General features: G+C 38.3%; 1 protein-coding gene across 8 annotated transcripts in view; it reads right to left on the bottom strand.

The window, feature by feature from the left end:
* The window catches only part of INPP4B (inositol polyphosphate-4-phosphatase type II B), a 305,271-nt gene that overhangs the window by 148,121 nt on the left and 132,118 nt on the right, over nucleotides 1-25,032 (bottom strand). For all 8 annotated transcript variants that reach the window (XM_065404687.1, XM_065404692.1, XM_065404693.1 and 5 more), the window contains 2 exons: nucleotides 21,710-21,857; nucleotides 6,236-6,366 (listed from right to left, as the gene is read on the bottom strand). In XM_065404687.1, coding sequence (XP_065260759.1) covers nucleotides 6,236-6,366; nucleotides 21,710-21,857 — 279 coding nt within the window. The remainder of the gene's footprint in view (nucleotides 1-6,235; nucleotides 6,367-21,709; nucleotides 21,858-25,032) is intronic.

The following is a 25,032-nucleotide window of genomic DNA, read 5'->3' on the forward strand; positions in this document are numbered from 1 at the left end:
CCATTCTTCTTCATGGAAGGTGATCTTGTAGCCTGCAACAACATCGATGGTGTGATGGCAGCCCTCAACATCGTTCACAATCCAGATGAGTGGAGACTGTTCACTGATTCATTGAAGACGAGTCTTAAAGCTGTTTTACTGCATAATGGCAATGCTTTGCCATCAATTCCAGTTGGTCATGCAGTCCACATGAAGGAAACCTATGACAACATGAAACAACTTTTGAGGTGCATAAACTATGACCAACATCAGTGGCAGCTTTGTGGCTATTTGAAGGTTGTTGCTCTCTTGCTTGGTCTGCAGACTGGATACACAAAGTACTGCTGTTTTCTCTGCGAATGGGATAGTCGTGCAAGAGATTCCCACTACATCAAGAAAGATTGGCCACTCCGACAGTCATTGGAGCCTGGGAGGAAAAGTGTTCAGCATCCACCACTTGTTGAATCAAGGAAGATTTTGTTACCACCTTTACACATCAAGCCGGGTCTGATGAAGAACTTTGTCAAGGCCATTGACAAAACACAAGCAGCTTTCAAGTACCTCCGTGGAAAATTTCCAAGGTTAAGTGAAGCTAAGATAAAGGAAGGTGACTTTGTTGGTCCTCAGATTCGTGAACTTCTTCGAGATGATGCATTTGACCATGCACTGCGTGACAAGGAAAAGACGGCATGGAAAGCCTTCCAGTTAGTGGCAATAAATTTTCTCGGAAACAACAAGGCAGACAACTACAGGTTGTTGGTGGAAAACCTCCTCAAGGCATACAAAAGCCTTGGTTGCAACATGTCACTAAAGATACATTTTTTGCACTCTCATCTAGATTTTTTTCCACCAAACTGCGGAGCAGTGAGCGACGAGCACAGCGAGCGATTTCACCAGGACATTGCAACAATGGAGAAACGCTATCAGGGCAAATGGAGCCCATCAATGCTTGCAGACTATTGCTGGACAGTGACAAGAGATGCTCCATTTAATGAATACAAGAGACAAACCAAGAAGCGCCGAGTAGATACTGAATAGGACTAAACTATGTACAGAATAGTTTTTTGCCTTTTGTTTCATAATACATTTTATTTATATAACCCTTTTGCTGATTTTTAAAGTGTTACATAAACAGGACAGGTGAAATATTATCATGTAAAGCAACCATAAACACATGAAAAGACCTAGGTTTACAATTTATTATTAAAACTCTACTATCTACACAATATACATAGACATAAAATGTAAAAACTTAAATATCTTAGAAACAGTAGCCAATCAGTTGTTTTAATTGTCATATTTGAATTCAGCACATCAAAATACATAATAAATAGCACATTTTATCTCTGAAGCAGACGACTTCTCAAAAATTGTAGACCAGTGATTTGGTATTTTCACACTTTATCAATGAAAAACAGTTGGTGGTAATTCCGGCATACTGTACAAGTCTAGCAATTATCATGGAAGAAATACCAAGAACTTCACAGGCTTCAGTTTTCAGACAAGGCTGTAAAGACTCAATTTGACAGCAATCAATGTCTCAAAGGAGGCGCTTAGCACCTTACAGTATCTGGCTGTAAGATATCAAAGAGTACTTTTGCATAAATAATTGATATGATGTAGAATGAAATGGAATTTTTTGAGGGGAGTGTGAAACAGAATGAAACATTCTGTCTATGTGTGAAAATATATATAAGATATGTGTGTATATATATATATATATGTGTGTGAGAGAGAGAGATTCAGTAAATCCAGAGGAAGGGTTACTCACAGAGCATAATGTTAAGTGTGTGTATAAGTCCCTGAAGGATTGGGACCCAACTACACAACAGAGAATAGTGAAAGTATATTGTTATAGATATAGGACACCTAACTTCACAGCTAAATTAGCTAACTCTTATTCCCTGAGTTATAACATTACACATAATGACGTCTGTGTTTTGGGTAAAAAAAACCTGTTTAGCTGAGAAAACTATTGCTACATTTCTTGAAGAGACTTAAAAAACTATCGATAAAGATGTACCTTTCAGATAATGAAATTACAGTATAAAAGAATAAAAAGTATATCTCAAGATGCAAACAAATGGTATGATGCTGTATTGTATTACTGAAGAAACGGTATGTGATGATGTAATTGAAGGCTGCATCATATACTCAAGGGGTCAATGTCAAGGGGTGAGATCCTCACCCCCACTCTAGCCACTTTACACTGTATAATAGGGCTGGAGAATCACAAAGGGGACCTAAAAGCTCTATAATTGGACAGAGGAGGATTCCCTTGGGATAGGAACTATAGACAGCTGCCTCTTCAGGGGCACATTGCAAGCACTGGCACATGGGTGTGCCAGGAGATTCCAGGCAGGCCTGCAGCCCAGGAAACTGTCATAATTCAGACAGGGGCCTACGTTACACCAGGGGCCTCTTTAGTCCCTAGACAAGCCCAGGATCAGATAGGCACAAAAGTGGCTTAAAGCCACCTTAGCACTCCCATCCCTCCACCCCCGGGTGAAGTTATGCGCTATGCCTCTAAAGGGTATGTCTTGACTGCAGAATTTATTTGGACAGTGCCCCTAAGCCCCCTCTTGTTCACATACCCAAGGCACTTGAATGAAGTGGTGCTTCCAAATGGGGCTAGCTAACATGGCTAAACATCTGGGTTAAAGTCCTGGTTCCTCTTTCACGCAGATTGGTAACCCAACCACTTTGCAGTGAGGATGCAGGCTAAATCCCTTGAATGCATGATAGTCCTCTATTGTAGCCTTCCCACAATTCCCCATGGGTGCCCAGAATGACAGAAAAGTTCCTTTATAATTCACTGAGACAGAATCATAGAGTGGTTCACCTTACTGCAGCACATACTAACCATCAGAGGTGCCCCTCAGAAGTCCTAGTGACACACACTGGGGAGTGCAGCACAAGTGAGGACACAGTAACTCAGGTATGGCTGAGTAACTCTGCAGTATGGCTGCTCAAACTCAAGCTAGGCTAACCTGCAAATCACCCAGGCTAACTCTGAAGTGGAGACATACCCTTAGAGGCACAACACTGAATCTCAGCCAAGGCTTCATGGGCAACCATTCCCTGACTTTTGGAGCCGTAAGTGGGCAACGCATACATCTAAACATACATTTTTGGAGCTTGATCCTGCACTGCTCTCAGAGAGTAGAATGCAGGTTTGGGGTCTCGGTATGGAATATTATATATTTATTACTTATGCAGTGCGCAAAAGTGTGCAAGGACTTTCAGAGCAAATACAGAGGTATGATCCCTAACCTGACGAGCTTATAATGTGACTCAATAAGTGAAAATAAAAAAAATAATAAGGAAGATGAGGTGAAGAAATGCAATGGTCACAGCAAAACATTATACAGTTACTTGACTATGGTGTCTGCACACATCTCAATGGTTCCACTAAAGTCAGTTTTTTAAAACAGTAAATTAAGTCACTTTTTGAAGGCAACATTAAAGAAGTACATTTTTATGTATGTCAATCAAATATCTTTCAGTGGTAGATTAGCACTAAAAGATCTTGAAGAAATAGTGAGTTTTAAGGAGGGATTTGAGTGTTAACCTTCCACTTATTATCTGTTCATACTTTATTTACCATCTTCATTTTATTAGTTTTCTTTTTGTATCTTTGTTGCATATGCTTCTTTTGTTCTCATAAATAACCTTAGGCTCTATTATCTGTTTTTGTAATCTCAGAACACAGTTAAGACCGATAAATAAGAATCATCAACATGCTCAAAGACAGTTGGCATGTTACCAATTTTTCAAGATTTATGTTTAATATGCTATAGTGTTTTTTTTATCTTGAAAGGTTATTTGAATCTTTTCTTAGAAGTGCTTTTTTTTTATTGACTTCATAAAATTCTGTGTTTATTGCTTTGTGTATGATGATATATGGGACACCTTCAAAATGTAATTAACAAAATATTTCAAAAACTGTGTCTCAGCTCGAACAAAGGAACATAGGAATTGCCGTAATGAATCAGACCAGTGGTTCATCTATTGCAGTATCCTGTCTACAATAATGGCCAGTACCAAATACTTCAGAGGATGGCAGATGAACCCTTTGTCTGATAAAAAGCAACAGAGGGTCCTGTGGCACCTTTGAGAGTCTCAAAGGTGCCACAGGACCCTCTGTTGCTTTTTACAGATTCAGACTAACACGGCTACCCCTCTGACACCTTTGTCTGATGCAACCTCTTAACCACATACCTGCAAACAAGTGACTCTCTGATGTTTATACAGCATCTAGTCCAATGGAAAGCTATTCTGAACAGATGTTCTTTGGGGGCAGGAGTGTAAAAAATAGAGAGAGAGAGAGAGAGAGAGAGAGAGAGTGTGTGTGTGCGTGTGTGTAAGTAAATGAAATCCACCCTCAGGTGTTATAGTATGCTCAGTATTGAACAGGAAGAAGGAAGAATGATAAAAAGTGAATTTTTCATCCCTTAACATTTTGGAGAAGAAAGACTTGTCTCTGAAATATTTTACACAAGGTAGTAATTATGTCATAATTACTTGTGTCCAATTCAGCATACAGATGGAGATTACTCTGCTGTGCATTATTTGAGGTAAACATTCATTTTAAAACTGTGGTTACTCCATTTTCCTCAACATACACAAGAGACAGTTTCATTAGCTAAAACAGAAGGTACTAGAGATGGAACTGGGCAAATACTTTTAAAAAAATCTCAAATCTTTTATTGGAATTTTTAAATGAATTTTCGATGACTGTTCATGCTCCTTTTATATTTACTTTCCACAAATATTCTGGGCACGCTCCCTGTACCCCACAGAGATCCATTGATTTCAGTGGGGGTCTGGAGTCAGCCCACGCATAGCAAGTTGTAGAATTGGACCCTTAGCAAGCACATTTACTGCTCAGATTGTTTGCTGAAATAGCAAGCTTTATGTGACTCATGCAGCATAGTCCTGGAAAGCAAATTTCAAAGTTATAGTTCTGTCTATTGGCACCTGAAACCTGCTTGAAAGCATTCCACTCATTCAGAGAGAAAGTAGAAACAACTCTGTCCATTCAGAACACATTGAAATTTTAAATATTGAATATTCGTAACAAACTACCCAGAAACAACCTATGTGCCCAAACTTAATTTACAGAGATTATCAGAGGCATTAAACAAGTATAATAAACAAACAGTAAGGATATTCAGCAAATAATACTGAACGTCAGGTAAATTAGAGAAAATTAGAATCTGTATGTGGACAAATAGTGAATCACCAACAAATGTGTAATTGAAGGAGTTAATTATTATGCATTAATCGCTCAGCTCTTATTTGGTGTGAGTATCGCTGGCGGAGAAACTGGCCACTTTCCCATGTATACGGTGCACAGCAAATTTGTCACAGATGTTGTACTGGGTTTGCTGGCACATGGACAAACCCCCCTCTTTATGCATTGCAGTCTATGGGCAGAGGGTGTGTAGTATGTTTACAGAGCCAGCGCCAAGCCAGCTATCCTTTGCACTTCACACCAGCACATAATGCCTCCTGTATGGCAAAAGTAGAGTTGCAAATAGCTGCACTTTTGGACCCCTGGTGGTAACACACAGAAACTGTCTGATGATAGGTTGCCCATCCTAGGAGTTCAATGCTTTCCTGGATGTGGGCAATGCCTCTAACACATCAGGGAGGGGAAATATGGGATCTGCTGCTGGCTGATACACCCTCAACAGATGTTCTTGAAAAGGTGGCTGCATTTTGTTGTTACTCCTTAATATCTTTAGTGACTGGTTGGCTGCAATGAACAAGCTGTGTGGACTACTTGTAAGATACTGTATGTGCAGTAAGGATCTGGATGTCAGATACACCTACTGTCCCATGTGGTTTACTCACCTGTATGATTATGAACCGTGCAAATCCTGAAAATGAACTGAGGTGCATGAAAGGTAGTGCAGACTTCACTTTTTGCCAGGAAATGTGCTCAGAAGTAGGGTGCTTATTAGTATCTCAGAAATGTTGGGAGAACAAACTACTGAATTTTTTTGAAGTTGTTTGTGTGGGAATTGTATGCACAAATTTTAGTAACATATGACAGGATTTGGGCATGTAACTCCTAACTGAACCCCTTTGCAATATGCAACTTGTACACACAATATACAATCTCTCCTCTTCCCCCAACAACTACTCCCATTGTGAATTGTGTTTAATTCTCTTTGAATACACGAGAGTGAAATGTCCATTATACAAGATACTCATTACCTCTGATGGAGGATAGAGACTATTTCCATACCTGTATGTTTCCCAAGATCTGCAAGAGTGTCCTGGTACATGTTCAGCATCTGTTCACAGTGTGCAATAACATTTTTACGCATATTGTCCCAATGTGGAGCAAGTTCTCCTAGCTCTTTTAGGTCCTGATTCCTGCATCAAAAGGAAAAAAAGATGGCATTAGCCCAAATACAGTATGTTAAGAAGGGTCATGAAGCGATTAAAAAAATTAATCACGATTAATTGCACTGTTAAACAATAATAAAATCCCATTTATTTAAATATTTTTGGATGTTTTCCACATTTTCAAATATATTGATTTCAATTACAACACAGAATACCAAGTGTACAGTGATTACTTTATATTTATTTTTGATTACAAGTATTTGCACTGTAAAAAAAACCAAAATAAATAGTATTTTTCAATTCACCTAATACAAGTACTGTATGGCAACTTCTTTATCATGAAAGTTAAGTCTACATTTGTATGTTCATGTACAAAAAACTACATTGAAAAATAAAACAATGAATTTTAGAGCCCGCAAGTCCACTCAGTCCTACTTCTTGTTCAGACAAACAACTTTGTTTACATTTGCAGGAGATAATGCTGCCCGCTTCTTGTTTACAATGTCACCTGAAAGTGAGAACAGGCGTTCGCATGACACTGTTGTAGCGGCATCGCAAGATATTTGTGTGTTAGAAGTGCTAAAGATTCATATGTCCCTTCATGCTTCAACCACCATTCCAGGGGACATGCGTCCATTCTCCAACAATGACCAATATCAGTTGCTTCAGGAAGAAGCCCTGCAGTAGGCTGTTAGGAGGACACTTTCAGGTGTCCTCTTAACCCTCAGTAATGAGAGATTGGCTCATGTCCGAAGCTTAAGGGTTTATATTCCTTCCAAAGTGCTTGGCTTTTGGTACTGATTATTATTTATGCAAATATACTCCCTGTAAATGTCTAGGTTTTTTTTGCATCCTGCTAAACACTTGGCCTCTGATATGTTGTGGTGATGGGTTCCACAGGCTAATTATTTTTGTATGAAAGAGTATTTCCTTTTACTGGGTCTGGATTTACCACCTTTCAGTTGCATTGGATGTCCCCTTGTTGGATTATCATTGTCCCATTCATTATTTTGTCATATCTCCTCACATTTATCTCTTCTATAATCCCAGTCTTTGCATCTTCTCTTCATATAAGAGTCTGTCCTTGCCCCTAATTCTTCTCATTTCCAGTTTTTGTCTCTATTTCTACTATAATCTTTTTTAAGATGGAGTGACCAACACACAGTATTCCAGATGAGGGTGTGCCATTGCCTTCAAAAGAGCATAATATTTTCCATTTTATTCTCCAGCATGTACCTTATGCATCCTAATATTCTGTTTGGTGTTTTTAACCATCACTGAGCATTGAATGGAGGTCTTCATTGAGCTCCCCACAATGATAGCTGGGGTGAAAGCCTGTCCCGACTGAAGTCAGTGATAGCTTTGACATTGACTTTATTGAGGTTAAGATTTCATCCGAGGCTTTTTCCATGACTTGATCTAGTTAATTTCGAACCCAGTAATGTGTATGATTAGTTCAAAATATTCCCTTCAAATGTCATTTCTTTGTATGGTCAGTACTGAATATGTTTCCTCTAGACAACTTTAGACTTCTAAGCAATTCTGGCATTCTGGCATAGCCATGGGAATAAGAAAGTGACTTTTGCTATTATTATGGTCATTACTCTTATGGCACACTCTAGACACTAAATAAATAGTAAATATATTCATAATAAAGGATATTCTCCATAACTATTTCAGCTACCTTTACGTAAAATCCTGCATCCACACTAGTAATCATCCATGTATATTTGAAAGTCAAAATGCAAAGTATTAGTCTGGACATTCCTTTTGAGCCATGTGGAACAGGGATGGTCAGAATTTACCTAACCAAGAGCCAAACTGGAAACTTGTCACAAGAGCAAGGGCTACATACTGTTTTACACTATGGATCAGATTGCAGTCACTCTAATGCAGTCATTCATGGATTGCACTATTAAAACGAGCATAGCCATGTGATCCTTATAAAACTCTGCAAAGCACACTTTGGCCACCTTTGGTGCAGGAGTTCAGTAGGAGAAATGGAGATGTTTGTGTGTAGGCAGAAAGACGACAGTTCCAAACTAACCTGCATGTAAAGGTGATGGGCCACTTGAAAAGTCTGCACCTTCTGTCAGGGTGGAAAGGTAGGAAAACCTGCAGTTGAGTTGGAGTATTGTGAGGCCAGTAACTCTCTCAGGCAATGGTGTCAGCACACCAGTGGCCTAGCCATTGTTCAGGGTTTTTTTTTTTTTAAGGCATCACAGTAAGGGAGGATTTTGAAGGAAGATTTTGAGGTAGCTTTGTGGATGTTTACAAGGAGCTCCTCCAAGAGTAAGGGACAGTATGGGAGAAAGCACAAAAGTGCTTGCTTTGAAAATTTAACAAGTGGGCAATGGAGACTGGCATCATGGGCCTATCAGAGGCAGGAGTCGACATCTTGATAGTGAATGGGAGATGATAGGGTGCAGCTAGGCATTGAAGGGCCTTGAAAGTGAAGACAAGTATTTTATATGTGTTATGATTAAGAAGGAGGAGCCAGTAGAGGGATGTGAAGAAAGGGGTAACAGTCAAAGAAATGGACTAGAAGAATAATCTTTGCAGCAGCATTCTGCATGGATGTGAGCAGGGCAAGATTGCATTTGTCAGAGCTAGAGAGAAGAATGTTGCCATAACTGACACATGAGATGATCAGAGCCTCGATGGGAGTTTTAGCTGTGTGGATAGATATGAAAGGTCTTATCTTAGACCTAGTCTACACTACCCCTGCTGGTTGATCTAAGCTATACAATTTGAGTTACGTTAGTAGCGTAACTCAATTCGACATAGCTTAGATCTACTTACCCCGGGGTCCACATTATGCTATGTCGATGGGAGATGCTCTCCCGCCAACATGGTTCCGCCTCTTGTTGAGATGGAGTACAGAAATCAATGGGAGAGCGCTCTCCCATCAATTAAGCGTGTCTTCACTAGACCTGCTAAATCGATGCAGCTGCATCAATTTAGCTCTGTAGTGAAGACAAGACTTTAGAGATGTTATGCAGAAAAGATAAGAGAGGTTTGGATGTAGCCTGGATGTGAGGACCTAGAGAGAGCTCAAAGTCAAAGATGATGCCCAACTTATGGGCCTGAGTGACAGAAGGATGGTGGTGATGCCCACAGTGATCAAGAAAGGATATGAGGACAATGACTTGGATGAAGGGGAAGAGTAAGAGCTCTGTTTTAGCCATGCAGAGCTTGAGTTGAGCCAACTACTCTGTAGAGCAGATTCTCAGCTGTTGTAAATTGGTGTAGCTCTATTGACTTTATTGGAGCTACAGCAGTTCACACCACCTGAGAATCTGAACTAATAACTCCACTCGTCATTCTATAAAAAGGGTTTACTGATGCTGTTTGCCTTTCTCTCATAGTGTTATTTGGCTTAACTAATATTTGTAACGTGATTTGGGACCCTCAGATAAAATATGCTATGGAAGGGTAAAGTTCTATTATTAAAGGAATAGAAAGACATTTTTAAAGATCTAATGCTACATATCTTAGCTTATTCTTGTTTGGTTATAAACAATAGTACTTACAGTCAGTCTCTCTCTTTCTCTCTTGTTACTTGAGTCTACTGTCTTGCACCCTCATATGTATTTCTCAGCTAATAATGATAAAGGTGATGTTTACTGGCATTTTAGCTTCATGAAATATAAGGGATGGACTAGATATAACATAGACATCATAATAAAGTATTTTCAACCATAACTCAAAAAAAGAATTGTAATGACTTACCATCATTGAGCTAGATGGTAGGAGTACAGATGAGGAAAGCTGTAATAAAATTCTAAATGTCCAAATACTACTTACTTCATTTTGTGTTTTTTGATTACTATCATTTATGATTAAAGGAAAGAATATTGGCAAAAGCCACTAATATTTAAAACTTCCATGCTAAACTCCAGATGAGCATCATGCTTCATATTTATTTTGATAAAAGATATCATGAGTCCTGTAGGCCCTATTAGGGGACACCATGGGCAGGTGTCTTCTTTGCCTTGTATTTATATTCCCCCAAATTCATTGTCTGTACTTAGACACAGTATAACCATCCATGACTTGTTTTTCTTGTGTGCTGCTTCCCTGTTGACAATAATTCCGTATACAAATACTCATCCTTTGTATTAGCTTACAACCTTAATTTACATCTGGGGGGGGGGGGGGAATAAACATAGATTGTCTGGCAGACAATCTGTTTGTTTTTTTTATTTCTGCTGGTGACTCATACCTTGATATAGACTTTAAGAATGTATTTTTAGTATATATACTTAACTCCTTACATAGTATCTCTACATACATTTCACAATGATATTACTAACCAGCATGACCCTGGCTTTCATTTAAGACCTCACCTGACATTCTTTGGTGAACTAGAATGTACAGACCCAGAATCAGGAGATTCCCATAACCAGCCACCTTCCAGTTGGCATTAAGAGGCTCTCGGATCGTGTTCAGCTATCCACTCATAATAGCCATTTTAGGGTCACTGCAGTCAGGCATGAGTTAGAGCAGTCTTGAAGCAGATCTTACTTGCAGTAGCAACTGAATAAACCTTCAGGCAACTCTAGCATTTGGGAAGAGGTACGTGAGGGGAAAAGAAAGGTGGTGGAGTTGAGCCAGACTCAAGGATTGGACCCATAACCTTTAACAAAATGTAGGTTTTGTAAAATTAAGAAGTTCTTCATAACTTCTTAAGCTAAATCCTATAGCCCTTATTTAGGAAAAAACACAAGGATTTGGCCCAACATTAATAGACATATTTATTTTAAGTGCAATTGAAAACAGTTTTTTTTTTTTTTAATGCTGACAACCAAAGCACTGCAGTGTTCTGTTAATATATGTGACCCAGAAAGTGAAACTGGCTAGAATCTGACCAGTGTAGTTTTACCATTCACATTGAGTAAAAAAGTAAATAGTATAATTAGATAAATGTAAATGAGATAATTTATCTTCATTTTCACAATCTAAGATGTGATAGGTAACACTGGTAATTAAATTATTTTTTTTTAAAAAGAGCCCAATCCTACCTCCACTGACATCAATTTGAGTTTTGCTGTTGACTTCAATGGGAGCAGATTTATACCTGTATAAATTTAGACACTTTTAAAATCAAATATAAAAAATAATTATGGCAAGAAATTAGTTCTTTTTAAAAAAGTGTTATGAATCAATGGCAAGTGGTCATTGTTCTCTGGGGACTGTTAAAATCATTTTGGTGTTTTGTTTTGCTATGTTTGTTTGTTTTTAAGTATTTCAACTTCAGGGGGGGAAAAGTGGTTCTCTGGGAGCCCTCACTGAATTAGTCTCTCCACTTCTAAGAACTGTACAGTAGCAATTCACATAAGGCATTGGTGGGAGTGAGCAAAACTGTTTCAGCAAAACAGGATTTTTTCTTCTGAACAACTCAATCTGGTGCAGAGCCAAGATCTTTAACTTTCTGTGCTATTGAAAGTTGTGCATTTCTTCTGTTGAGCAGTGGCCCCAAAATTAAAACATTAATGATAACTGTGGGATAAACTCAAGTGGCAGGTGGGGAAAAAAGTACCAAAAGCCCAATACACTGTAGCTATGCTTGTTTGTGTAGGATGGTAAAGTGATCTCAATTTCATTCAAGTCAGCCCTCAAAAGAACATACAGGATAACAGATAATTTGCCAAAGGATTTCCTTTTGGATTTTTAGTGACATATATGGTTTCCGCAATGCTGATGTTTTGACCTAGTGAATGTAGCTGCAAGGCTGAAGATTAAGTAGAATGAATCCTGATTCAACAGTTGATATCTGTGGGGGGGAAGGGGAACAATGGTTGCCAGTTAAGCTATTTGGTTTTTGAACATGTATTCATGTGTGTATGAATACATATATATATTTTTCAGAATAAATGTAGTTATGATAATAGTTGGGTTGACACCACTGGAAACTAAAGTACTTACTATTTGCTGATCTTTGTCCATTACTTTGGCAGTTAACATATTTTCACAAAATACTGCTAGCAGCCAGTGAGCTCACCCGCATTAAAGGAGAGAGAATAGCTCAATTCTCATGCTGATGCATTAATGCCAGATGAACACTTAACAAAAACACCAAAGTGAACAGCACCCTTATTCACACAGTTGGTATTAGTGTTCTTTATTAGCAATTGGACTGAAACCAGTTCATTTCACATAGACTATGAAACAGACATGAAATGGTAATGACTTTTGTTCTCTAGTAATCATTAAATACCTATTTGAAATATTATATAAAGAATAGATTAGTAGTTTATAAAACATTAAATATTAGTTTTCTAAATTAGGCCTTTTTCTTAAAATTAGGGCTGTCGCTTAATCGTGATTAACTCAAAAAAAATAATTGTGATTAATCGCACTGTTAAACAATAGAATACCGATGAAAATTTATTTTTTGGATGTTTTTCTACATTCTCAAATATATTAATTTCTATTACAACACAGAATACAAAGTGCTCACTTTATATTATTATTTTTGATTATCATTTTTACAGTGCAAATATTTGTAATCAAAAGAAATAGTATTTTAATTCGTCTCATACAAGTACTATAGTGCAATCTCTTTATCGTGAAAGTGTAACTTACAAATGTAGATTTTTTTTTGTTACATAACTGCACTCAAAAACAAAACAATGTAAAACTTTAGAGTCTACAAGTCCACTCAGTCCTACTTCTTGTTCAGACAATCACTAAGACAAACAGGTCTGTTTATTTTTACAGGAGATAATGCTGCCTCTTCTTATTTATGTCACCAGAAAGTGAGAACAGACATTTGCATGGCACTTTTGTAGCATGGCACTTTTGCAAGGTATTTACATGCCATATATGCTAAATATTTGTATGCCCCTTCATGCTTCTGCCACCATTCCAGAGGACATGCTTCCATGCTGATGATGCTCATTAAAAAAATAATGCGTTAAATAAATTTGTGACTGAACTCCTTGGGGGAGAATTGTATGTCCCCTGCTCTGTTTTACCTGCACTCTGCCATATATTTCATGATATAACAGTCTCGGATGATGACCCAGCACATGTTGTTCATTTTAACAACACTTCCACTGCAGATTTGACAAAATGCAGAGAAGGTACCAATGTGAGATTTCTAAAGATAGCTACAGCATTCGACCCAAGGTTTAAGACTCTGAAGTGCCTTCCAAAATCTGAGAGGGATGAGGCGTGGAGCATGCTTTCAGAAGTCTTAAAAGAGCAACTCTCCGACGTGGAAACTACAGAACCCAAACCACCAAAAAAGAAAATCAACCTTCTACTGGTGGCATCTGACTCATGATGATGAAAATGAATACGCATCAGTCTGCACTGCTTTGGATTGTTATCGAGCAGAACACAGCAACAAGTGCAGTGACACTTCTGATTGCAGTGTAGACATACCCTCTGTTACAAGTAGTGCTGGAGGGATTCGATTTTTATCAGTAAATACTGGTAATATCAATTTCACCATACCCAAACCAATGAAAATATCTCAATCAATAATAATCAAAATTCACAGATAGGCAAAGTAAGAAAAATGCTGTTTGATTAGGCATGTAACATGTGATGTTGATAATTTGTGCTTTAACAGTTATAAAGCTTTAAATCTTTTTTAATCTTAATGCTTAGTATCATTACATAATTATTGCCTACCCCCTCAGAATTTCCATTTAAATCAATAAAAATAAAAAAAATGCTTAAAACATCACTATCCATCAAAATTATAATATAAAAAAATTGTATTCCACCAAGCTTAATTATATGGAAAAATCAGAGTTCCTCTATCACATTGTTTCTAGATCACATACATCATCTTCTATGGATAGGTGCATATACCTTTTTCTTTTAGTGTTAGAAAAATTGTAACATTCTATAATTAGTTAGTAGATGTCAGTGGGTGCTGGATGTATATATATACACACAAGGATAGAATTTGACCCTTATTTTCTTTACATTAATAGCTGCAAAAAGTGCACATAGAGAGGAACATACGTTCCTCCTGGTGTAAAACTCTGTGTATTAAAGTGAAATACATCACTGTATCTTGCATTTCAAAAGTGTTCTATTAGAGATCTTTGAGTTTCTCAGTTCTCAGACTCCTCCAATGGTGATTACCATTCAAGCTCTGCTACTTCAACAATTAAAACAGGGACTGTGCTTCTTCTATATCCTCTTCTCAAAAATACTCCACTAATCAATGTGCTTTGAAGGGAAACTACATATTTCTTTCCCCCACCCTATTTTCTTTCTCTAGATTGGCAGCAAAGAATGTGTTTAGCATTTCATGCCCTCCTGTATTGTTGTATGGTAAAAGTAAGCTTATCTGCAGATAACGCTATCACACAACAAATCACAGCATTAGAGACCATTTTAAGGCACTGTATTTTTTTTTTTGCAGCAAATATATGCTGCTTTCTAGTGTTATTTTTTTAAGGCAGCTCTGAAAATTCCTCCTTGCTTTTCACAGCATTAACCTTTGCTCCAAAGCTAATTATGAGCAAGAGGACAAAGAGTTACATAATTTTGGTAAAATTATTATCTTGTGTCCTTTAGACTCTAGTAAAAGGGGTTGTCTAAAGACCAGAGGTGCTATTCATTGAAAGCCATCAGTTTAATTTACACAGGACTATTTTTATTCTCTTATGCCATTTCTCAATAGATAGGTAGAAGACAGGGTTTTTCTCCAACCCACTGTTTATCAGAAAAGACATGCATATACATGTGCACTAACATCTTTTCAATGACTGCACATTTTGATGCTTTAAAAAATATGGACAAAGAAAATCATTGTCATTATGGTATAGAATTACCTAGAATAAGGTTTTTTAAAAAAGTGGGCACACAAAGAAGTCTTCCAAAGTACTAAAAAGTCATGAAAAATGTCCTCCACACAGCCTTTTCATCCTACTCCTGCTGTGGCTTCAATCTCTTCTGTTCTCAATGCAGTGGCTCAAGGGAGACATTTTAAATCAACACATGCCAAATTCAAGAAAATTTATACCAATTCCCAAAAGTTTGAAGAGATGCTGAGGGTCTCCAAAAAACAAAACAAAAAACAAAGACAAATTATACTATCTCCCCTTGTAAGTATTCTCACACTTGCTTCTTATCAAACTGTCTGTACTGGGCTATCTTGATTATCACTTCAAAAGTTTTTTTTTTTTTTTTCCCTCCTCTCTTACTTAATTGGCCTCTCAGACTTGGTAAGACAACTCCCACCTGTTCATGCTCTCTGTATGTGTGTATATATATCTCCTCAATATATGTTTCACTCTATATGCATCCGAAGAAGTGGGTTGTAGCCCACGAAAGCTTATGCTCTAATAAATTTGTTAGTCTCTAAGGTGCCACAAGTACTCCTGTTATTCTATCACACTTGAGTATTAAAGAGGGAACATAGAAAAATACATGGTTTCAGAACAGGGTCTGAACTTCACCGGTATTCTGTGACGTTCTAAGAAAGAATTAAGACAACAGACAAATGGATTATGAAATATTTCTTTTAATGGCTACTATACATGTTTGTACATGAAAAGTGTACTGAAGGTAGAAGAGAACAGATGTGCCTAATGCAGAAGGAAAGCTTGATTGCGCTATCTTTGTACACTGGAAAGAGGGTTCAAGAAAAGTTCAGCACTTCATTCTTGTAATTTGTTTATGGATTGTGACCATAAACACTAAGGGCCAAATTTATCTCTGGCATAAGTGGGTGCAACTCCCTTTCAGTCAAGGCTAAATTTGGTTCCCAAGGATTAACAGAGATTCTAGTGGTAAACTTGTAAAACATATGCTGAAAAAAGCTTCTATTGTAGTATCCTCATTCTTTTGCCATTCTGATTTACTATCAGCACAAGCTATGTTTCACTATTGGAGAGTTGTACTGTGTAGCTGTTGAGTTTTTTTTGCAGAATTTATCATACTTAACTGAACATACCTTCCTTATCTGCAATCAAGTTTGAAAAACTAATTTGCTTTTCTTACAAGAAAGATGGACATAAGCAGAAACAAACATCAATTTCCTTCAGATCCTACCCAAAATCTGCCAAAAAACACTACCACAAAGCAGAAGAAATAAACACCACAAACTGGAAACACACCATAAAACCATACCAAAAAAATGTGAAACTGAAGACATTTGCTGGTGTACAACACAGAAACACAGTCTAAATAACAACCACCACAGATCTGCAAACAGGAAAGCAGATGATCAGGGATGAATCCCCTAAAGTTATAGGAGATATAAAAGATCTCTCCTAGCAGGGCCTGCTCAACCCTCCTCACTGAGTGACTTGAGTAGAATCATCCTTCAGCCTCAGAACCTGACTGCACTTCAGAGTGATAGCAAAGATCTGACCTGAAGCCCCTGAGGGCACCTTCCCTTCCCTCCAGATTTAAGGTACCTGAAGCCCCATAAAGGAGTTAACACTTGAGGGAGAGGAGGATAAGTTAAGTGAAAGGTTAGGTTGGAGTGGGAAGATCCAGGTTAAAAGATAACAGTTAAAGTGAAACCAGTTTTGAAGAAAATTTGATTTAAAATTTTCAGAGGTCCCCCACATTTTTGACAGGTTCTAAGTGAGCAGTAATGGCAGCAAAACATTCTGCCAATGATTTGGCCACCAGTGCTTTTGATGTCAATATCAATCTAAAGCTTTTTTTTGTTTTTTGTTTAAAGTAATTTCCTAGGTTCTTTCCTTTTAGAGAAATCCTTCAAAACAAACTATTGGTATGGCTGAAAGTTGTCCAGGTGATTTACCATAGAAATCAGTCATTCATCTATTTACAGTGTGGCCACACACCTCAGCTGCTATCCCACCACCATCATAGATAGGGCCCTACCAAATTCACAGCCCATTTTGGTCAATTTCACTGTCATAGGATTTTTAAAATAGTAATTTTCACGGTTTCAGATATTTAAATCTAAAATTTCACAGTATTGTTAACTGTGGGGGTCCCAACCCAAAATGGGTTGTGGAGGGTTCGCTATTGTAGGCGGCTCATGGTATTGTCACCCTTAATTCTGTGCTGCTGCTGCCTTCAGAGCTGAGCAGCCAGAGGGCAGCTGCTGGCAGGCACCCAGCTCCGAAGGCAGCACCACCAGCAGCAGCAGTGCAGAAGTAAGGATGGTAATACCATACCACGCCATGCCACACTCACTTCTGCGCTGTTGCTGGCAACAGTGCTGACTTCAGAGCTGGACTCCCAGCCAGGAGCCGCAGAGCTTCCTGCACTCAGGGGAGGTTCCTGGAGATGGTGGATGTGACCCAGCCTTGGGAGTGGCCCATGCAGAGGAAGAGGAAGTCTTGTCCCTCCCCAGCCTGTCCAGGACTAACAGCTGGAGCCTGGCACTTGGGAGCTAACGGGGCCTTGAACTGGCTGTGTGTGTGTGAAGGGGGGGGAGGGTGGCCAGAGCACCTCCCTGACCATGGGGCCCTGGGCAGTCACCCACTAGCTCACCTGTAAGGCCAGCCCAAAAGGGACAACCCCCCCATACCATGCCATCTCACTTCTGCGCTGCTCCTGGCAGTGCCACTGCCTTCAAAGCTGGGCTCCTGACCAGCAGCTGCTGCTCTCTGGCCGCCCAACTCTGTGAAATCTGGTCTCCCCTACAATAGCTAGATTTCACAGGGGAGATTAGATTTCATGGTCCGTGATGCATTTTTCACAATCATGAATTTGGAAGGGCCCTAATCATGGAAGCCACTGGGTGCCAGTATTCCTAACCCAGGTTGCCACTCTTGGTGGTGGGCATCTTTTTGCCCCCCATTCTGCCAAAGCATAGTGAATTTTACTTACACACACACACACACACACACACACACACTCTACTAAGTTTCAACAGCTACCCTAGTAGCAACATTGAAACTGTCAGTACCTGCCCCAGCCCCGGAGCAACTGCAACTTCTGTAAATTTGTCACTGGGAAGATGATGTACATGAGAGGGAAGCAGAGGCATGGATATCTTCTGTATACGCTTCTGGGGAGATTTGCCACTCAGAGAGGAGATTGGGGAAGCAGATTTCTCCTACCTCTACACTCCTGGGTCCAGCAAGTGTGGACTAGAATTCTTCCTCCGTGGAAGGCTGATGAAATTTATTTATTCAGCTTTGGCAGGCACGCAGATGCCATGATGATGGGTGCCAGAAAAGACAGACATTTCTATTATTTACTCTTCCAAAGTCACTTTCTTATTCTAATAAGAGTACTAAATTATAGTTAAAATGTAAATACCTGTTATTTTATGTTGTTATCGCCTCACCCGAGAAGCTCATTATTACAATACAGAACTTCTTACTCTGTAATGGTTTTGGTAATGTTAATGCACAAGAAACAATATAGGTGAAATAATCCCTTACTATTTTGACCAATAAAATTTAGGAAAGCAACTAAACTGTGCAGCCAGAGTAACTTGATTTCAACACTTTATGTAAAAAACAAAACCAAACCCAGAACACTTGTATTCCCAAACAGGGACAGGCTATCCATTTTATAAATACATAAACAATATTAAAGAGTAGAATCAAATACTATAATAATTAATCTAAGCTTTATATCACACCCATCATCATTGTATCTGAAGAAAATGTTGGACTGGAAGGGACATCTAGTTCAATTCTCTGCCCAGATACTAGACCATCCTGACAGGTATTCGTCTAACCTCTTCTTAAAAACCTCCAATTCCACAACCTCACTTGGTAACTTGTTCCAGTGCTTAACTACCCTGACAGTAAGTGTTCTCATGTATAACCTAAGTCACCCTTGCTGCATTTTAAGCCCTTTACTTCTTGTCCTATCCTCAATGGCTAGGGAGAACAATGCATCACCCTCCTCTTTAGAAGTACCTTTTACGAACTTGAAGACTTATGTTCCCCACAAGTCTTCTCTTCTACAAACTAAACACACAATTTTTTCAATCTTTCCTCAGAGGTCATGTTTTCTAGACCTTTCATTATTTTTGTTGCTCTCCCTCTGGACTTTCTCCAATTTGTCCCCATCTTTCCCAAAGTGTGGTGCCCAGAACTGGACACGGTACACCAGCTGAGGCCTTATGAGTGCTGAGTAGAGTGCTGCTAATACATCCCAGAATGATGTTTGCTTTTTTTGCAACAGTGTTACGTTGTTGACTCACATTTAGTTTGTGATCCACTATAACCCCCAGATCCTCTTCTACAGTATCCTCCCTAGGCAATCATTTACCATTTTGTATGTGTGCAACTGATTATTCCTTCCGAAGTGTAGTACCTTGCATTTGTCCTTATTGAATTTCATCCTATTTATTTCAGACCATTTCTCCAGTTTGTCAAGATCAGTTTGAATTCTAATGCTGTTCTCCAAAATGATTGCAACCCCTCCTAGCTTGGTATTGTCCAAAAACTTTATAAATGTATACATTAAGTCATTATACAAAGCATTTATGAAGATATTGAATAGAACTGGACCAAGAACAGATCCATGCAGGACCCCACTCAATATCCCCTTCCAGCTTGACTGTGAACTATTGATAACCACTGTCTGAGTTGGTTTTTCCAACCAGTTGTGCATCCACCTTATAGTAGGTTCATTCTAGGCTATATTTCTCTAGTTTATTTATGAGATGATCACGTGACATAATATCAAAAGTTTTACTAAAGTCAAGATTATCACATCTACTGCTTCCCCCCTATTTACAAGACTTGTAACCATGTCAAAGGAAGATATTAGGCTGGTCTGACATGATTTTCTTCTAGATGCTTACGAACTGATTGATAATTTGCTCCATTGTCTTTCTGGGTACCAAAGTTAAGCTCACTGGTCTATAATTCCCTGGTTGTCCTTATTCCCCTTTTTAATAGATAGGTACTATATTTGACCTTTTCCAGTCCTCTGGGATCTCTCCTGTCTTCCCCAAATTCTCAAAGATAATGGCTAATGGCTCAGAGATCTCTTCAGCCAGTTCCTTAAATATCCACTTGAAAGCTTGTATAAGTAATGTTTGTTCTTTTCCTTTTTTAGCCTCAGATCCTATCACAGTTTCACTCATGTTTCACTATATTTGTCATCCAATCACTGCTAACCTTTTTGGTGAAAACTGAAACAAAAAAGACATTTAACACTTTGTCCATTGCTGTATTTTCCATTATTGTCTTTGCCCCCTTATTGTGTAATGGGCTGACCCTGTCCTTGGTCTTCCTCTTGCTTCTTTTGTATTTATAAAATGTTCTTCATGTCTTTAGGAGTCTAATCTCATTTTTTGCCTTGACCTTTCTCATTTGTCCATACAAGCTTGTGTTGTTTTATTTATATTCATAATTTGACCTAGTTTCCACTTTTTGTATGACTCTTTTTTGAGTTTCAGGTTTGTTGAAGATCTCCTGATTAAGCCAGGGTGAATACCTATAGTATGACTAATGGCTGGATCCACCACGGCTGACAACAAGAGGAGTTTTGCCATTGACTTCAGAGGCATTGTAGGATGATTCTGGCCCTCACATGCTGCTCCAGTAGCATAAAGGGGGTGCAATGGAGTTGCAAAAGACCATGGTGAAAATTCTTCCACTGCAGGAGCTGCATAGAACCTATGTATGTAGCCCTAGATCCCCCCACCTTGCAGGTCCCACTGAAGTCATACCAGGGAGCAGAGAGGGTGGATTGTGGCAATGGTGTTGTTACTTACTATGGAAATTCTATGCTGCAGGGCATCCACGGGCAGGAAGCTGTTTCAGCCCTGGCAGCAGCCAAGAATCTGGGTGGCACAAAAGTGGATTAATGCCACCTTTGGCTCCTGCCCACCTTTCCCTGGGCTGTGTTTTCTGTTATACTCCTTGGAAGTCCTTTTTGATTAGATAGGTACATTCATATGGGAAGATTGTACAAAGCACCACATTTGAAACCTGGCACACTTTTAACTAACAAATATAAATTAATTATAGGAAAGTGATTTGTATATTCACTACTCCTACACTTCATTCCAACTGTGTTGAATCTTATTGCTTGTGTTGTAGTAATCCGCACCATTGATGCTGCTAGGCATAAAGCCAAGCTCTCTATAGAGCAGTTCACACCATGGCATGTGTTATTGTGATTATAAAATGTTAATTATTCAAAATATTTATATTATTAATCAAATGTTGATTCTCAGAAGTTCAGAGCCATGACTGTATTTGGCACAATTCACTGCTCAGAATTTATAGTCACTAGACTCTTAGAATTTCTGAGAAACGAATAGTGCTGATTACTGTCACAGCTATGAATTATCAGCCAGTGAGATCACCATATTTCCTTACCCATTTCATAAAATATTTTAGTTTACCTTCACCAATAATCATGTATATTACCTCAACTAAGAAATAATGCCTAAGAAAAGATATTAACAGTTTTTATTTTGTAATTTTGTTACCCTTACCTTCTCATATCCTCCTTTATGTTCAGATTGATCAATTCCTTGGGAACATGGAAAGAAAGAGTACTGTCAGACATCTGTTCTCGGATATGCAGCCACTTGTTGTCAGAAGTGGGAAATCTGTATAATTTACAGATTGGGTTTTTTAACACTGTAGAAGAGAAAAAATGATGGCATTGCTTAATTGTGGCTATATGTTTCTTTCAGAAGCAACTACAATTGTTTAGTCCACAAATGTAAAATTATTTCTCTGTCCTCCTGTATTTCCAAACTTAAATCCAAAGATAAATGTATTATTCATTAAAAACATAGCACTCAAGGCTGCACAACCCAGTGCAGTAGATAATTACATTCTACCTAGTACAGTAGGTATCTGGTACATTTATCATTACTGCTGCAGTAAGAATGCAAGCTCAAGCTCTCTGGCACATATTCATGAGACAAAAGTAAAAAGCAATTTAACAGGATGGATAAATAAACAGTGAAATCTCATGCTAAGAGCTGATAACATTATCTGTAACTATGTGCAAGGTGTGTTTTGAACTCTCAGGCTTCCATACATTTGAAAGTGAAACCATATGGGGCAGATGCAGCACATCCCAAATGATTTAGATATTATGGTATATCCTTCCCTAGCTACACATACATAAAGGTCATTAACACAAATAGGTGTTGCATATGTATTTTAAGAGGGAAATATGCCTCACTGATATGTCACTGCAGTCTAGCACCCTCCAGAACTATATGTAACAGTCTCGGGCTCAATCCTGCAAGGTGCTGAGCACTCTGTCCCTAATCCAGAAAAGGGATTACTCTTGTACTTAAATTCTTTGTCAGCAAACAAGGTCAGCGCCTTGCACGTTTAAGCCTAAGAACAGCATGTTTTTTCTCTCAGATCTGCTGCATAGTCATATTTTCATCAAAATTGCATAATGATGCTCTATAATGAGCCTGTGCAATTCCTGTGCTCTCCTTAGCTCTGCCCTTGAGCCCTTTTTCTGTTCTCTACTGATTCTCCAGAAGAAGCACACAGGGGAAACCTAGAGAAGTTACCTTTTCTGTTACTTCCTAGATAAGCTTATTGGGAGATAAATGTTTGTCATTAAAACACACATACACATCCGCTGCTTTTTAATTCAGAATGACTTTAGACAGCAATCTGAACCCTCCAACTCTCCATCAAGCTACTGATCTTTTCACATCACTGGTAAAAGCTGCCTTGGACCAGCCTCTCATTGATCCTGACACTCACTATTGTATAATTCAAAGAAATGCATGACCTGTGATCGCTTTGAAGAAACTGTTGCTTTTAAAAGCACATCAACAAGTGGATCTTGCAACCTACATTACAACTCACTACTGTGGGAAGTACTCCCTCCTATTATTGCCTACATACACCGATTCATGCAGCATGAATATCACAGCTATAATAAACAAAGGCCAAACCATCAATGATTCACAAATGCACTTTAAAAAAAATCAGACTTGTTATGAAAATAAAAAAAGGACTGAAACGAAAACAATAAAACTAGAGGATCTACATAAATGAGATGATTACTGGTAGACAAAGTTACAGCCCACTTCATAAAGAGCCAATATTGCACATGCTCATTTTTAACAGCTCTTGTTTATTTTCAGGAACTGTCCTCTTTCTTTGGTTTTGAAGAAATTTCATGAAACTACTCTTCTTCCATGTAAAACTTAAGACCTCTGAGGTATCAACCTCTTTTTTATTGATAATAAATTTACTTCTAAACTAAATTATTTAATATTAACAAAGAATAATTTAAAAAAGCAAACATAATAATCCTTAGTGATGTTTAGCACAGATGATCAGCAGCATTTTTTGTCTATAGATCTCAAAGTACCTACACAAAAGTGATCAGGCATTGTTGTTTTAATTTTACAGATGAAGGAAACAGACATGGAGGTTAAATGACTTGCCCAAGGTCACAAAGTATTTTTTCTAGTGCCTTATCCATTGCGATAGACTTCTGGGATTCAGAAGCATATATTCAAAATATCACTTGGTTCAAACACTATGAAACATTTCCTATTTTTTCTCTTTTGTTGTGACTAAGTTAATGAAAGATGTTTTATTGACAGCACTGAAGTCCTGTCTTAATCCACAGCAGTGTAAGATACCCCAATGTTCCTTAACCAAGACATTGGAGTGACAAGCTTCAGACTTGAAAGGATAATTCAATATGTATAGCTGATTCTGTTTTTGGCCCATGAGCAGAGAGCTGCCAACATGTGTCAACTCTAGTGCTTACTGTAATGTAGGAATCTGTTCACTATGAGTAGATTTCAGATGCTAACCTAGACATGAAAAGCTCATCCCTGTGTAGCTTTTTGAATATCTGAAACATTTTCAAGAACCTGTAAATTTGCACTCACAACATGTAATAACTCACATTTGCCTGTGCAAATCTGTATGTGCAATAATGCCAAAAAAATTTACAAAAGCGGCCACCTTGAAAATTTGGCTCTAGGAGTTTTTCTTTTTGCATTTAACCAGAGTTTAGGCAACACAAAGACTAATGAACAATTGTTGCTGTTGTATTGTCATCCTAGCAGTGTCTCCAATGCTGACAAAAGGCTAAAACTGCTATCTGCAAGCTCAAGAGAAGCATTTCAATTGAAAACTCTGGATCATATCTTGCAAACCTTTGCTCAATATAGGAGTCCAAGTAGTCTTATTTGCAGCTTTGCCAACTCTTGTGATTTCTTTGAGAATTTTCAGATATTTGGAATTTTTCTTAAAGCCACAGCTCTTGGAGTCAGGTGATTATGTAACAATCTTGCCTTTTTTTTCCCCTTTTTGCTTTGTTTTTTAAGTTTCTAGACCTTATGGTTATGGAGAAAAGCTTAGGAAACTTTAAAGGCTGAAAGCCAGAAGACAAATTAAAAAGCATCCCAAGTTTATTATTGTTTAAATCTCATGATTTTTAAGCCAGTCTCATGATTTTGAGGGGGCGTGCCTCATGACTTTTGAATGTTTGGCCTTGGCAGTAACACATTTAGCTTTTGTAACATATGGAGTAAAGGCTTGCTCAATCCAAAACTCCCTACATTTATAAAACTGTGAAATTTATGTAGAGAGAGACTTGCTTATGTACGAACTGTCAAAACATTTCACTGAGCAAAATGGAGAAAGTTCTCTTTTAAAAGTGCATCTATGTGTGGAAGCCAGGAAATCACTGCTATGTATTTATCAAACTGCATTTTCTGACATTCTCATTGTAAATGTAAAGACCGCAGTGTTTTCTGTTCCTTGGAAATCATTTACTTCTCCACATGCTATTCTTCAGCCCTCCCCCACC

The sequence above is a fragment of the Emys orbicularis genome, chromosome 5, assembly GCF_028017835.1.
Source record: "Emys orbicularis isolate rEmyOrb1 chromosome 5, rEmyOrb1.hap1, whole genome shotgun sequence".
In the NCBI taxonomy this organism is placed as follows: Eukaryota; Metazoa; Chordata; order Testudines; family Emydidae; genus Emys; species Emys orbicularis.